The sequence below is a fragment of the Rousettus aegyptiacus genome, unplaced genomic scaffold, assembly GCF_014176215.1.
Source record: "Rousettus aegyptiacus isolate mRouAeg1 unplaced genomic scaffold, mRouAeg1.p scaffold_m13_p_3, whole genome shotgun sequence".
Taxonomy (NCBI): Eukaryota; Metazoa; Chordata; class Mammalia; order Chiroptera; family Pteropodidae; genus Rousettus; species Rousettus aegyptiacus.
Window position 1 is genome coordinate 57,622,758 of NW_023416306.1, and position 17,226 is coordinate 57,639,983.

A 17,226-nucleotide genomic window follows, 5' to 3' on the forward strand; every position below is an offset into this window, starting at 1 on the left:
TTGTTTTTAATATGTGGTTTGTGGATGGTCTATTAAAAAGAATAGAGTTAAAGTTCTGAATATACTTAGAATTAAAAAAAAAACCATTTAGAAATCTCATTACGATGCTATAAAACCCTATGATCATCACTAAAAACATTTTAATTGCCTTATAGGTATGAAAAAATACTAAATAAAAGTGATTTTTGTTGTCATTCATAGAATTCTTGGTAAGGCAGTTTTGACTCAATCGAGGAAATGTCTAATGCCTAAACTTTAGGATTTGTTTTTTGATAACTCAGTATTGATATTTTTCTTGTAAGATATTTACTTGCCCCTATTTATTGATGTTGCAAATATAAAATTGTTTTAGACTAGTTTCACCTTGTGTTTTTTTTTGTTTGTTTGTCTAGCTACTCTATAGATACATTTGATAATACCAGATCTCTGCTTTTGGAAAATTTGTCGGTTTGGGGATAGTCCAGGTAGTCTCTATTTTTATTCTGTTTATAAGGATTTTATAAGTGGACAAGTACAGTCCTTTGACTTACCTACAATTCTTCATTTTTAGACACCTTTAAAAATTTTGCTTTATATTTAAGTGTAATGTATTTTGTATTGGCTAATTTATAATAAAGAGGAAAATTGTTAAAGTTTTAATTTACTATAATACATTATTTAATGTCAGTAATATCAGACTAAAACAACTTGATACAGTAGACGTTTAGCCTAATAAGTATTTAAAATTTTTGTGAAGCCTTTGAATAGTTCCATTTCATGAAAAGTGATTTATGTACCTGGGCCAAAGAAGTTTAAATACACACACACACACACACACACACATTTTTTTAATTCGATGAGCTATATACCATTGTGTGGCTTAATTGTTTTAACGTGGATCAATGGTTTCTTAGATTAAAAAAGCAAACAAACTCCCAATCCAATTTTATAAATGTGGTGCTGGATACCAGAGAACCAAGGGAAAAGTGAACTGAAGAAAGAAATATCCATGGCTTTTATAAGCCTCCTTACAACTGGGGGAGGGTGTGTGTTTTTTTGTTGTTGTTGTTGTTGTTTTTTTATCATGGGAAATAAGCTTAACTCAATAAGAAAAGAGAAAAGAGAAGATGCAAACCTAATTCTGGGAGAACTGAAGAATCTTGTGAAGATTATAGCAGAGAGAGAACAGTCTTTGCAAATAAATTTTGAATTGCTTCTGTCAGTCATATTGTCTATTTCAGTAACATAAAAGGTAGAATATAGCTTTTGTCTCTACATATATACTACACTCAAGTGCAAAAGGAAAAGAAAAATGAATCTCACTTTTCATATTGTCCATGATGGCAATCTCATGTTTTCTTTATGTGCCTGGTGTTCATAGGAATTATTTTTAAACACCTATTTGTGTTGATTACTAACTAAAGTAGGTAGATGATGAAACCACTTGGATTAGAGAATTGTGCTTGTAAATATTACATATTTTTGTATATATGTTCATAATGGATTTTCATATTGAAAGTTCATTAAAAAAATTTTAAATGCCAAAGATTTTATTTCCAGAAAAGGTAAAGATGATTATTTTAGACCCTAAATTAATTTATCACCAAGCTAATCAGAATTTGCAGTCTACAGATTCTGTTTCTGAAATCCCCCATTTTCATTATCTTTAGTTTCTCTTATTATACCCGAAAGTAATGAAAACTTTTTTTCATTTAACTACTCTATAATCTGAGTGGTATACTTCATTATTCGTTCCTTGTGAGTTAAAAATAAAAGCTGCATTCTCCAATTTATTCCTATAGTCATCCTGCTGCCTTCATATGTCCGTTCTGAAACTTTTAAGGCTCTAATTGCTGCCATCCTCAGTGACTAACTTTGAGGTTCCTCTCTTGAAACTGCACAGTTAACCATGGTCAAGATGATGGACACATAGTGCTCTGAATATTTGTACATTTGGCTAGTTCTTGAAACTGCTGCGCAATTTAGAGTGAGGCCAATTTAAGTGAGCCTGTTTATGTAAAATAATCCAGAGGATTCTGGAAAACAGGAATTACTTGGTCATAAATAAAATGGCTACAATTTCAAATGAATTGTAATTCATAGCAGAGAAATATAAGGAGTGTCCCTTAGAGGCTTTTGACGTTCTTAGTAAACTTCAAGCAACTGTTTGGAACCAGAACTATATGACACTCTACTGAGAAATCTAGAACTAGTTTGTTTTTGTGTGATATTTCCTCCCATCTTTCTTGATACTCATTTTAGTGGGCTAAATTTTGTATATCAAAGTTTTACTGCTTGACTCAGTCCTTTGTTCAAGTATATCCTCTGAGCAGGGGATAATCGATTTGAGGGAAACAGTATGTAGTAGGAACTATTTTTTACCCAGTCTTTCAGCAAAATACATATGTTTTTATAACTTCTGTGAAACTTTCAGAACAGGCCTGCAGAAGCCATGGGAGCAAATATGATGTGGAGAACAAATGTCTAGATATGTTGGTTAGTTGTGCTTCTGAATTGGAGCTTGCAGCTCGTGCCCTGTGTTATGATAAACAACCAAAGGGTTGCATGGAGACATCAGTTTCTGTATTACCTTCTTTAGAGAATGAACACTTACTTTTCATAAGTGTGGTAGATTGTGTAGTTGTGCAAGTGTGACTTAATGAGATATAACTCTAAAGAAATTAGGTATGGTGAACATATACCATTTACTGAAAAAAAATCTTTTGGCAGTATATTACAGTAGGAAAGGACATGGCAGACCGTTAATAAATGATAAGATATGTAACCATTTTGTGTTACATAAAGAACTGCTGTGCACAGTGTTAGGGAACAGACATAGTGTAATACTTGTATTACAGACAAATCTGTATGTAGTTACACTGACTACACTATATGAATTTGTGTTGGATTTTGTATTTTAATCTGAATTCTATTCTGCTTTCTGCCCTTGTTTTGTTGACATATTATATTAGAATTGGATACTAATGAGACCGTTTATGATCGTTGTAGCAGTTCTCTTAGGCAGTATTATTGGAAAAAAATTTTGCGAACAGCATGTTGATGTTCCTCTAGCACCCTCTGCTGGATATAAGAATTAGTTCACCACACTAGAAGACAAAAATGTATTTATTGGGAGGGTTTTCATTTAATAATGTCTGTCAATAAAACCCGTTCTTGCAAGGAGTTTGTTTAAAGATATGAAAACTTTTTTTGCTGTTCTTATTGATAAATTAATATTTTTAGTAATAATAAACAATTTATAAGCTTGTTTTCTTCTGGACCTTTTGTTCGAAGTAGGAAAGTATAAAAATAAAGATATGATCTGTTGCTTATTATTTCAACCCATTTAATTTTGGTTTAGACAAGAAAAACAACTTCCTTTGACTTGGAGTGAAAATCAGTTAATACAATAACATATATAAGAAATGAAAAGAAGACTAAATTGTTGATTCTTTTATCATAGAATCACTGAATAGTCTGTATTTTAATAAAATATAAGGCTACTACTTTGATAGAGAAGCTTATTAACAAGCTTTTCTAAATCTAAAAACTACATGTTAGCATTGTTAGACTGGTTTCATACTTCTATCTGCTCTTTATTAGCTTTCTGCTTGTTCTAATTATGGTTATTTTCCTGTGACAGGTTAGACTTCTGACATAGAATCTGAAATGAACATATTGAATATGGAGAAAGTCAGCTTTAATTCTTTAAGGACAAGAACTTTATCTTGTGGGGTTTATGTTAAAAAAATTTTTTTAGTAGTATGGGACTACCTAAGGTAATGCTCATTTTAATCTGGCTAAACGTAAAAACTTCTGTGCTATAGTATGTACCATGCTTTATACCTACAACCAGCAAGATCCTCTTGTTCTAAAGATTCCAAGTCAGCATTTAGAGGAAACTTTTTTTCCCCCCCAAATCAAGAAGCTTGATTTAAATGGCTGTTGCTTCTTTGACACTCTAGTTCTTACACTCTGGAATTTTTTTGATTTTTTTATTGAGATACACTTCACAAAATTCAGTGGTTTTTAGGATATTCCTGAGCAATATTACCGCCGTCTAATTACAAAACATTCCTATCATTCCAATAAGAAATATCATGCCCCTTAGTAGTCACTGCTCATTCCTCTCTCTGCCCCTAGTTTTTGGCAACTACTAACACACTTTCTGTCTCTATGGATTTGCCTATTCTGGATATTCCATATAAATGAAGTTACACACATGTGGTCTTTTATGTCTGGTTTCTTTCACTTAACGTATGTTTTCAAGGTTCATCTATGTTGTAGATTGTATTGGTACTTAATTCCTTTTTATGGCTGAATAATATTCCATTGTATATTCCACTTTTTTTTTTTATCCATTCATCAATCGATGGACATTTGAGTTGTTTCTATTTTTGGCTATTATGAAAAATGCTGTGTGAACATTTGTGTATAAGTTTTTATTTAAACATGTTTTCATTTCTCTTTGGTATATGCTCAGGAATGTTGTTCCTGGATTGTATGGTAACTCTGTTTAACTTTTTGAGGAACTGTCAAACTGTCTTCCATAGTGGTGGCTCAATTTTACATTGCCACAGTTTCTCTACATCCTCAGCAATACTTGTTATTTTTTATTTTTTAAAAATTATAGTCATCTCAGTGGACATGAAGATATATCTCTTTGGAGTTTTGATCTGCATTTCCCCAATGACTATTAGTGTTTAGCATCATTTCATGTACTTACTGGCTACTCGAATGTCTTCTTTGGAGAAATGTCTATTCAAGCCCTTTACTCAGTTTAAAAATTGAGTTGCCTTTTTTGTTGTAAGAGTTCTTTTTGTATTCTGCATATTAGATCCTTATCATATGCATGATTTGTAAATATTTTCTCCCACTCTTTAGGTTGTCCTTTCACTTTCTTGATAATGTCCTTTCATGCTCAAAGGTTTAAAATTTTGGTGAAGTCCCAGTTTTTTTTTTTTCTTTTTTTTTGCTTGTACTCTTGGTGTCATAGCTCAGAATCTGTTGCCAATTCTGAGGTCATGAAGATTTACCCCTATGTTTTCTTCTAAGCGTTTTATGGTTTAGCTGTTATAGTTAGATCATTAATATCTTTTGAATTCACTTTTATATATGATGTGAGCTAGTGGTCCAAATGTATTCTTTTGTATATCCGGTTGTCTCAGCATCATTTAATGAAAAAGGTATTCTTTCTCAATGAATGGTCTTGGCACCCTTTTCAAAAATCAATTGACATTGATACATGGGTTTATTTCTGGATCCTCAGTTCTTTTCTTGGGATCTAAATGTTTATCCTTACGTCAGTTCCACACTGCTTTAATCACTGTAGCTTTGGGGTAGTTTTGAAATCAGGAAGTGTAAGTCTTCTAACTTTGTTCTTTTTCAAGATTGTCATGTTAAGTTAACTTTTTGAGAAGTCCTTCGGTAAAAAAATCATTTGGCTTTAATTCTGTGTTTCTCACATGTTTATGATGATGAAATTTCTTTTTCATATAATAGTAACATCACATGGGACTAATATTTAGTGTGATACATGTTTTGAGAAAGGTCGAAGCAAGTATGAATGGAATATTTTCTTTGATTTGGTAGGAATTGATTGACTTAAAATCATGTCTCCAATTTACTTTTTCTGTTTGGGTTTGAATGGCTTAATTCATTCTAATGATCTTTTGTTGTCATAATATAATTTTGTTGAGTAAATAATGATACCAGCACCATATGTCCTCATTAACCTTAATACCTTTGCTTTTGTTCTTAAAAATAACTTTTCGGTATGGTAGATTTCAATCATACATGAAAGTAGAGTGAATATTATAATAAACCCCATGTGACTATCACTCATCAACAACTATCGACTAATGGCCAGTATTATTTCATGAATACCAATACCCCTACTCGTTAACCTTAGCTGGATTATTTTAAAGCAAATCCATATAATTTCATCCCTGAATACTTTAGGATATATTTAAAAAATATTGCAGTTTTTAAAGAATACCAGTTATTATTACACCTAAAAAAGTAATAATAATCTCTTGGTATCATCAAATATCTAAATTTCCTCATTTCCAGTTTTTTTGAATGTCTTTAGTTTTCAGACTAAACTATGAATATTCACTGGTTTTATCTTTCAGTGGAGTGTCTGTTATTTCAAAATATTCTAGTAGTTTAGGACATAAATATCAGATTGTACTTTCAAAGAGGTTATGCCGTACTAATTTAAAGTATCATTTTATCCTTTTGGATCTAAATTCTATTTAGATCCCAAAGGATGATATTTGGACTTACTGCTTTTTTCTGCCCTCTAGAGAGAAGTCTTTTCTAGTGTAATAGCTTATTAAGAAATATGATTGACAGAGTTGCAAAACGTAAAGCAAAAAATCCAGTGTAAAAAATATTTTGTGACTTTTGTGTTTGTGTAACAGAGTGATTAAATCCCCAAGCAGAATTGCTTTCTGACTATGAAGGCACGTGGTATCTAAAAAGGCCTCTAGAGAAGGGATATTTGTGTTTATCCTTTGCACTATACCAGACATTATACAAATATGCTTTGCTCAAAAAAAAACCTATAATAATTTCTTGCTTATTCACAGACTACCAGTTTTTATTTATGGCTCTTCTCATTGTAATCCATTCCCATCTCTGTAAAGAAAAAAAAAATGGTGGGACAAAAGTGGAAAAATCAAAGTAACTAAGCTGAAAATTTTTAAAAAATCAGCTTAGGCTAAATGATAGAATGTTTATAACAAATACAAACTTATTTCTTGCCCAAATTTTATCTAGGAAAGGAAATCAAATTAGTAATATTTTTTTTTTCATCTCTATTGAACTATCTGTATTTGAGAGACAAGAGTCTAGGCCTCATTTTTCTTTGCTACTCTTATCCTGAGACATGCAGCTGGGCCTTCCCATAGGCCTCCTTACCCAGCTCCTAACAGGATTTTGGTCATGACCGAGGCTAGGTCATGTTGGAAATAGGAATCCAGTGTTTTACAGGGTTGCATTTTCTCAACAAAAATGACATTCAGAAATAAAGCTTTTGACTTCTGCTTCTGGCCAGAAGCTCACTCCTGCCTGAAAAATAGATAAATTAGACTTAATCATAATGAAAACTTTTGCTTTGTGAAAGACACTGTTAAGAGACTGTAAAGACAATCTGTAGACTGGAAGTAAATATTTAGAAATCACATATTCAAGGAATAACTTGTTTCCAGATTACATAATGAATTCTCAAAACTCATTAAGAAAACAACCCAATTGAAAAATGGGGAAAGGATTTGAGCAGATACTTAACCAAGGAAGATATACAGATGGTAAATAAATATATGAAAGAACACACTCAATATCATTAATCATTAGGGAAATGCAAATTGAAATTTAAATGAGATGCCATTACATGCCTCTTTGAGTATCTACCCCCGCCCCCCCTCAAAAAAACAAAAAATAACCCCAAAAGAAACAAAAACAATGACCATGTCAGGTGCTGGTTAGGATGTGTAAAATTGGAAGCAATCTGGTAAACATTTTGGCAGTTTTATAAAGCATTAAACATACACCTACCATTTGTCCCAGTTACTTCTATTTAGTGTAGGGTAGAATGAAAGTGTATGGCTACACAAAGATTTGTGCACAAATGCTTGTAGCAGTTTGACTTGTAATAGCCTAAACTGGAAACAAGTCAATGTCCATCAACAAGTGGACAGATAGAACATTTGGAATATATCAACACAGTGGAACACTTTAGCAATAAAAAAGGAATGAACTATTGATACAGGCAAGCGCATGGATGAGTCCCAAAATTAATAAGCTGGGAGAAAGCAGCTTGATATAAAGGGGACACACTGTATGATTCAATTTGGATGAAATTCCAGAAAATACAAACTGATCTGTAATGCAAAAAAGGCAGATAAGTGGTTACTTCTGGATTCTGGTGTGGTGATGAGGGCTGGATGAAGGAATTACCAAGGGACACAAGGATTCTTTTAGGGGTAATGGAAATATTTCCTGTCTTGATTATGCCAATGATTTCATGGGTGTATGTATATGTCAAAACTTATCAGATTATATTCTTTCAATATGTGTAGTTTATTATATGTAAATTATACCTCAGTAAAAAAGAAAATGTGTGCTCTGGAGCATTCTTCCTGAGGATGATTTTCACGTGATTTTTTTTAACATGACTTTTATACTCCTGCAAAATAAAAAAAGAGGCTATGGTAATCTAAATTATTAATTTCAATGCTAAAATATGCTCATTCATTCATTTCGACTTGAAATACCAGTGTTTCTAAGTTTAAACTTTTGTCTTTAGGCAACCACTCTACGAGTGAGGAAATTAGAAGAAAATATTGAAGCAGAAAGAGCAGCACATTTGGAATCAAAATTTAATTCTGAAATTATTCAGGTAAAATGTTAACAGATTCTTTTGGCATGGATTTTATTAAGCTGGGGAAAATAGCATTGTGTTCAGAGAACTAAGGTGTGCATTTAGAATGGGAAGCATATCATCAAAAAGCTTTCTCTTTACTATAAGGATATAATCGAGGATAGTCTTTACTGTTATCAGAGGAGGAATTGGCACAGTACAGCCCACTACCTGTGCTTGTGAATTTTTGTCTTGTCTGTGGCTGCTTTTATGCTACAGTGGCAAAGTGGAGTAGTTATGACAGACAGCTTATGGCCTACAAAGTCCAGAATATTTATCATCTGCCCCATTACAGAAAGATTTGCTGATTGGAGTGTTCTTTTTAAAACAGCCATGGAATGAATTTTATTTTTGAAAACATTTTAAAATATACACCTTTACATATTGCACATCCTTTGCATATCATCTATCAGTATATTAAGAGCTGAAGGTATAAATGCAAAAGAGCTTCTTTTGGGATTTATATTTCATCAGAAATATTACATAGACAGATATACAGATAGATGTATAGATAGAAATATGAAATACTAAATACTACAGGAACATAATAAGAGAAAGATTAAATCTGAGAGGAGAATTAAATGAAGGCATTCTAAGGAAAGTGTCTTTTTCCCTTTCTTAGCTACTTGGAAGGAATTTCTAAGTGAAATGACACATTTTAACTGGGGCCTGGCAAACTACTGCCCATGGATCATGTCTGACCTGCAGACACAGCCTATGTTGTAAATAAAATTTTACATAAATTTCCATGAGTCTGAGTTCTTTAATTTAATTTGGATTTTATTTCAAGCCTTAGATGTTTCTCCTACATTAAATTTTTATTACTAGATTTTGCAGTTTCACCTTGTTATTTAAATAGGTCTTAACGTTAGATGCACTAAATTTGTAAGAATTTTATAAATATTTTTAACTTTTATCTTTAATGAAATTCCCCTGTGACCTGCAAAATTCTCAAACCCATGTATTTGAGTGTGTCTGTATGTTAAACAAACTTATGTAAGTTAAGCTTTTTCTTTCCTAAAATTATTAGATCACTCCATAAGTAATAAAACTGAAGTTTTAAATTCATGAAAGAAGTATGATTCAAAATTAAGTTTTTTTTTATTGTGCCTATATCACCATGAATATATAGTTAATAGCTCTAAAAATGAAAATTATTACATGTATTTTTTTACTTATATAGATGAAAATTAATATTTAGATCATAGTGCTATGACTTAGAAAAGAGCAAAAGTTATATTTGAACCTTATATCTATGAAATATTGACAGGTGTTTTCAATGAGGTAAAATTTAGTCTTAGACTTGTACACCTAGTAAAATTTAGTCTTAGACTTGATTAAAAGGAAATGAGACCACTGAATAGTTGTAATTAATCACCACGTTTTAAACTGTGGTTAAATATATGTTTGAAGTATTCTTTTGTTAAATTCGTTTGGATACTGTGCCATAACAATGAGGAAGTAGAGTGAGAGGAGTTGACTCAAGACTGTTCACTTGAAGTAGACTCTTCTTTCAGTTGGATTGGTTTGTCATTTGTGACTGAGTGCTTATTTTCTGAAAGAAGATAGCGATGTAGTCAGAAGAAAACGTTTCCTATATTTGTTTTACTTGTAAACATTAGATTTAGAAACAAACGCAAAGAAAAATAAAGTTTAAAAGACCAAATTTGAAAATTTACAAACTTTTATTTATATATCCAGTCTACATCTGTTCCTTACTTTTGTATAAAAATAAATGTTTTAAATATTCCAAAATACATTTGTGTAATTAGAAATAAGATTTCTGATGGTTATTATTTGTATAGATTAATTTATGAACCATTTTCATATTGTCCTAGGCTGTATTTCTTGGTGAATTCACCTTTCCTAACTCAGGTTGTCTTTTGCCATCTCTGGGAGGCTTAATCCATGCAGAGCAGGAAGTATGATCAAGCTCTTCTCTGATTATGTGGCCCTTTGTGCATGCTACTGTGACAGGAGGCACTTATCCTGTGCTATTGTGGTCTGTCTTCTCCTTAAGACTCAGTTCCTCAAGAAATAAGATTTTGTAGTTTTTCATGATTAATATATATATCTTGAGCACTAGCACAATACCTTAAATGCTTAATAAATATCTAAAAATTTATTAAATAAATTTGTTAATATTAAATAAATATTATCTCATTGTATCTTTTTAGTGACCCTGTAGAGTAGATACTATGTTGTTGTTGTTGTTATTACTGTTTGCTGTTTACAGATGAGGAACCTCAGGTTTTTGGAATTTCAGTAATATGCTTACATAAGTTAATTTACAGAGCTGTGATTCAAACCCAAGTCTTAACGTTTCTGAAGCCCGTTTTCTATCTAATGTGAAGCATTTTTTATAATCCCCATTTCTGACCTTTAACAAACTTCTTTATTTTTAATTTCATTTTACCTGTAAAGGTAAAATACTGACATAGTTCAAAAATCAAAACAATATAAACAGTTGCAAACTCTTGCTTTCATTCCTCTCTCCCCAATACTCTACCCTCTTGCCTGTTACTTATTTTTATTATATTCATTTATTTACTAAAAATATAGCATAGTATACACTATGATCTTTTCAATATATATTAATACTACATAGAAAACTTCATTTTTAAAAGTTTTTTTGCCTCCTTTTTACAGCTATGTATTGTTCTTTTATGGGAATGCACTTTATCTATTCTACTGTTGACATCCGTAGGGACTCTAGTTTTTTAAAATGTTATATTATGTAAAATTTCAAGTATATGCAAAAACAGAATAGTAAAATGAACCTCCCATATACCTGTCACTTAGCTTTAAGATTTTTTTGAAGCTAGTCCCAGATGTCAAATTACTACACCCATAAACATTTTAGTCAAATAATATTATTCAATGATGAAAAGTTTACTTTCTACAGTAAGAGATCTCCAGGAATAAAAAGGTCTGTTAACTTTCTTAGGCTTATAAAGATGTTCATGTAATGATGTTTTTCATATAAGGGAAAGAATAGTTTTTTTTGTTTTCAAAAACCACAATTTATTATGTTTTATAAAAGAAGCATCCAAACGGATTAATAAATCAAAATTAGGCACTTGGATGAGACAGGTTATATCATATCAGCCTATCCTTTTCCATAGCAGTTGAGTCTTTTTTTTTTTTTCCCCCACTCTTCTTCCCTTGCATTAAATATTTTGAGAAAGGGAATAAACTGTCTTTTGTTTATTTTCCTGACTTTTGTTTATTTTAAAACAAAGCAGAAAGAAAGGTTTGGATGAATGATAATCTGCTGTGGACAAAGTATTCTACTCATTTTGATATTGATGCTAGCTAGCATTTCCCTGCCTGCTTTTAATCACTTCTCTGTCACCTTGTAGTTACGGATTCGAGACCTTGAAGGAGCTTTGCAGGTAGAAAAGGCCAGCCAAGCAGAAGCTGTTGCTGATTTGGAAATGATCAAGAATGAATTCAAAGAAGTTGAAAGCGCATATGAGCGAGAAAAGCATAATGCACAAGAGAGCTTCGCAAAACTAAGTTTGTAAGTGTTTTACTGTAAAATTCTCTAAATTAATATATAGAGCTTATGAAACCTATGTAAGTATGAATGTGTAGTATTTTAGATATAGCTCCTATTAATGTTAGTGGTAGATTGGGGGTAAAGGATTTCATAAAACATAACTATACTTCATTGTACAGGTAAATATAGAAATACTCTTTTGGGTTTTGAAGTATAATGGCTATTCCAAGTAGTCTCAGAAATGCAGTTCTTACAATAGAAAATAAATATATTAATGTATTTTATATTATATCTGCTGAGGTAGTATAGTATCTTTAAAGACCTTGATTTTCTAGGCCACCTAAGACGGTCCGTGTGGAGATGGATAATGTTTGAAATTTTCTCAAACTGTGAAAATAATAGTAGGCGTAATACTGCTACTAGTGGCTAGCATGTGCTGTGTCTCCCTTCATGCCTCACATTGCGTGGTTTCATTTAATTTATACAACACCCTATGTGGTAGCTACTCTTTATCTCTTTTACAGGTGTGGAAATTGAGGCTTAATGAGGGTAAGGACACACAGGTAGTAAGTGGCAAAGTCAGGATCTTTCTGACTCCTACTGATTTTAACCTTTTTCAGTTCAAAAGCCTTTGCTTTAGAACATTCTGTGCGATGCTTTAAGAAGTTTATAATTTTTAAATGTTTCCCCAAAAAAGTCACTAGTAGACATTTTAAACCATTTCCGCCTATTTCCCCACCAGTGGTATGTGACAAGGTAATAGGTTGGTAATTAGTTACATATTTATTTTTAATTTATGACAAATTGATTATGGTTTGCCATTTACAGTAGTAATATAAAGATTCCTTTTAAAAATCTTCATTTAACTTAAGTGAGTTAAAGAAGACTATTATTTAAACAGTAATTATTATGAGGGTGGCAAAAGTCATAAAGATGGCACTTGGGAGATAAAAGTTTGAAAAAATTTATAACTTTTTAACTATATTACCTTTATTAGTAATGCTTATAATATTTTCAATTTCCTTGCTTCCTCTAGGATGACTTAAATGACATCTGTGAATGTTATTCTAAGGTCTTCCTTTATTACCTTTGAACCATTGCCTGAGTCTGCACATTTACATATAAATATGTTTCAAGGACCTTTATATAGAATGTTGCTTTGATTAGAACCTACAAGTGAAACAGTAAGAAGTCAGATTGTGCTTGAGCAATTAAAGCTTTCCAATAGTGAAAGGCTTCTTTGGGAAACTAATAAGGTGCCTGCCTTGGAAAGTTCAAAAGAGAGGGCGGGTGATTCTGTCTGTCATGGATATTGATGAAGAAGAGAGTCCTGCAAAGAGTGGACTAGAGAAATTTTAAGATACTTGCTAACAATTAAGCTCTAAGATTTTAACCCATGTACTTTTCTAATTGGATTCCAGAGCAATTTTTGTTTTGTTTTGTTTTGCTGTTATTTGTGTTTTGGTGCTTGAAAAATTTTACTTGAATTTTGTATTCCCTTAAGCACCAACTAACAATTCTAAATATAGTAACGTACTTGTGCGTGGTCTAAAAGTAAAATACTGTTAAGCTCATGAAAAATAGCAGTTTTGTTCTCATGGCTCTCTACTGCCCGTTTCTACTCCTTTGAGACCACTTTTAATTCTTATTGCTATTTCTTCATTTAACTTGATATTTCTAAATAACATTGATATTCTGCCATTGTTTTTAATTCTCCATCTTTGATTTTATTTATCTCCATTGTACCTTCTTCCACACACTTACTCATTGTCTCCTTCCATTTTTTAATAGGGTTATATTTTTGGGTATTTTTTTTCTACAACTTTTTTTGTGTAGCTTATCTTTGTTTTTCATTATAGCCCACTTTATTATATTCTGTTTTGTGCGTTGTCTGTCTCCTTATGTGGAGAGGAACTTTGTTTTATTCATTGCTGTCTCCCAATGCCTGGAATAGTGCCTAGCACATAAGAGCTGTTAAATAATGATTTGCTGAATCATCAAATAAATGAATAGTTAATAATTACCTCATTTTAAATTGGATTCGTTTATGTACACCAATCACTAAGTTACTCTTTTCTTAAATTTATTTATTTTAATTAGTTTCAAGTATACAGTACATTGGTTAAACATCTATATAGTTCATAAAACAATCCCCCCCAGTTGCTCCCTCCCTCCGCTGACCCTCCACGTAGCCAACATATTAATGCTAACTGCATTCCCTATGTTGTGCTCCCCATCCCTGTGACCATCCATCAGCTACTAATTTGTACTTCTTTAACCTTTCACCCCATTCTCCCAGCCCCTCAAACCCTCTCCCCTCTGTCACCAAATTGTCCACTGTATTTATGAGTCTGTTTTTGATTGCTTTGTTCTTTTTATTCCTTAGATTCCGCATATAAGTCAAATCATATAGTGTTTATCTTTCTCTGTCTGACTTAAATCCCTTCTAAGTCCATCAAAGCAATATCTTTTTCCATCCCCTTCCTTTTAGTTTGTGTGCGTCTTTTAATCTGAAGTGAGTCTTTTGTATTTTTTCTTCTTAAAGAAGTCCCTCCAACATTTCCTGTAATGCTGGCTTGGTGGTGATAAATTCCTTGAGGTTATTTTTGTCTGGGAAGCTCTTTATCTTTCCTTTAGCTTTAACTGATAGCTTTGCTGGATAAAGTATCCTTGGTTGTAGATCCTGGGTCTTCATCCTGTCGAATATTTTTTGCCAAGCCCTTCTGTCCTGCATAGTTTCTTTTGAGAGATCAGCTGCCAGTCTTATGGGTGTATAAGTAACCATCTGTTTTTCTCTTGCTGCTTTTAATATTTAATATTCTTTCTTTGTATTTAACCTTTGCCATTTTAATTATGATGTGTCTTGGTGTGGGCCTCTTTGATCCCTGAGGTTTGGAATTCTCTGAGCTTCTTGAGGTTTAATGCTTATTTCCTTCACCAGGTTAGGGAAGTTTTCCATCATTATTTCTTCAAACAGCTGTTCAACATCTTGATTTTCTTCAGTTATGCCAATCAGACAGATATTTGGACCTTTAATAGTGTCCCATGTGCTCCTTAAATTATTTTTATAGTCTTGGCATCTTATCTCTTTCTATTCTGATTGCATGTTCTTGGCTTTCCTGTCCTCTAGATAGGGCATTTGATCTTTTTCTTTTTCACCTTGTTTATTCCTTCGTATATTCCATTTAATATACTTCTCGTCTCAGATAACATGTTCTTCATTTCTGACTGGTTCCCTTTTATAATTTCCATTTCTGTTTTTATGTTTTTTTTATCTCTTTGTTGAAGTTCTCACTGAATTTATCTATACTTCCCAAAAGTTCACTGAGCATCTTTATTATAACCAGTGTCTTGAACTCTGCCTTTGTTAGATTACTTGACCCCATTATATCTGGATCTCTGTTCTGTTCTCTCATAGGGTTTCTACTTCTTTGTCTTCCCATTTTGGCTGCCTTTCTGTGTCTGTTTCTATGTATTAAGCAAAGCTCCTAAGTCTCCTAGTCTTATTAGTGTGGATTTGTGAAGTAGGTGGCCAGTTGCACAGTCCTGAGAGGGGTTCAGCGACAGGTCAAATTTAGCCCAAGCCTCTACATCTCTGGGGCCACCTATTAAGATTCAGCGAGCAATCCACAGATGCTGTGCTTATAGTTACCTCAAAAGGCCACACCAGAAACCAAGGCTGCCTCCAGTGTGAGTCTAGGTGATGCTCAGGAAGGAGCACCTGACTCGCTGAGGATACACCTGGATGTGGCTTGGGTGGGGCTGTGAGTTAGGGGAGGCAGGGTTTCAGAGAATCCTCTGGACAGAGCAACCTCTGTTATCCAGTTTGATGACATCATGCTATGGTGGTGCTGTGTCCAGTGCACTGATATGGGGGAGGGCTCAACAGGGAACAATAGATTCCACTGGCGCTTCTGTACAAGGCGAGTCTCCCTTTGGCCCCCATTCTAGCAATGTTTTCCTGCAAATCTCTGGTGCCCGCTACATGCAGCCAAATAGGCACTGGTGCTCAGAGCAAGCAGGTCTTTCAATGTGAAAATCCACTTGCAGACGCTGCCTCTTTAAGAGAAGTCTGCCATTGCTGCTGCCTCCATTTCAGCCGATGGAGACCAGGCAGCCCTGTGTCCTTGCCCTGTCCTACCTTCTGCCATTGCAGGGTGATTTCTTAGATTTATCACTAGTTGTATGGCTTGTTCCTCTAGATCCCACACGATTTTTCCTTGGTGCTGCTCCTTGTTTCCGTCACAACTTTGATTTGGTCATCAGAAGGATGAACAGAGCCTCGATCATCTACGCCATTCTTTCCCCTCTCTAAGGAAAAACACAACGGAAAAATCTCACATTGTGTTTTTACACTTCAGAAATTCTATCGTATTTAAGTTTTCTCAGAGAAAACTGAGACTACTGGACTCCTCGCTCTACCTTCTCCATTCTGGATGAGTTGTTTTTTAGGCTCCCTTTTCACAGTCATCCTGGGGTTTCCCTTCACCATCATCCTTGGAATTCCTTCTGCTTCTCTTCTATGTTGGATCTCTTGTTGCTGATTTGGTACCTTTTTCCTCGTTTGATTTACTTTCTTGCAAAATAGCTTCTTGAGAAATTATACAGCAGAGGAAAAACTTGAAAACTTGCATTATGAAAATGTCTTTTTTTTCTTTGATATTTACCTTCTTTCATAGGTCAGTTGGCTATTCATTCAGTTCAAGTGTCAAGAATTCTGAAGTCATTTGGTGGATTATCTATAGCAAATTTGAAACTAGAATACTTCCAAGCTACTTTTCATCAGATGTCCATGCAAGAATGTAAATACAATTTAATGCCAGCCTGAGAAAAATTTAAATAGGAAGGAAGATCCTTTGAAGAGAAATTCATGTGTTTTCACAATGAATATGAATGATTTTTGATTATTATTGCTTTTGGATTTTCCATGCTACCACATCAGTTCCATTTGTACAGTCATTCAGGAATAAAACATTTGTTCCATTTCTTACGTTATACTTTAATTTTTAAATTGTTTGATAGGACTGATTTGTGTCTTAAGGCAGTTTCTGAGCTAATAGAACTGTGGTGGGTGGGTTTTGTTCATCAAAAACAATGATGAGGCCAAATAACACTAAATGTATCTTCTAGCTTTGGGCAGAGTACAAATGTCTGCTAACAAGGGAGGATGTGTTGTTCATTTAGAGTCTTTCATTTAAGAATGGCAATCCTTTTTATTTAAAAAAATGAGAGGTTACTTGTAAATGCCTATTGGCTTGAAATCATATATAGTACATCTGCCACTTGTTTTAAAGGTGTATAATAGGACTCGATAAAAGCA

At 33.1% G+C, this 17,226-nt stretch overlaps 1 protein-coding gene across 8 annotated transcripts in view; it reads left to right on the forward strand.

The window, feature by feature from the left end:
- CCDC171 (coiled-coil domain containing 171) overlaps nt 1-17,226 on the forward strand; it is a 245,529-nt gene that overhangs the window by 45,015 nt on the left and 183,288 nt on the right. For all 8 annotated transcript variants that reach the window (XM_036239088.1, XM_036239086.1, XM_036239089.1 and 5 more), the window contains 2 exons: nt 8,291-8,383; nt 11,767-11,927. In XM_036239088.1, coding sequence (XP_036094981.1) covers nt 8,291-8,383; nt 11,767-11,927 — 254 coding nt within the window. The remainder of the gene's footprint in view (nt 1-8,290; nt 8,384-11,766; nt 11,928-17,226) is intronic.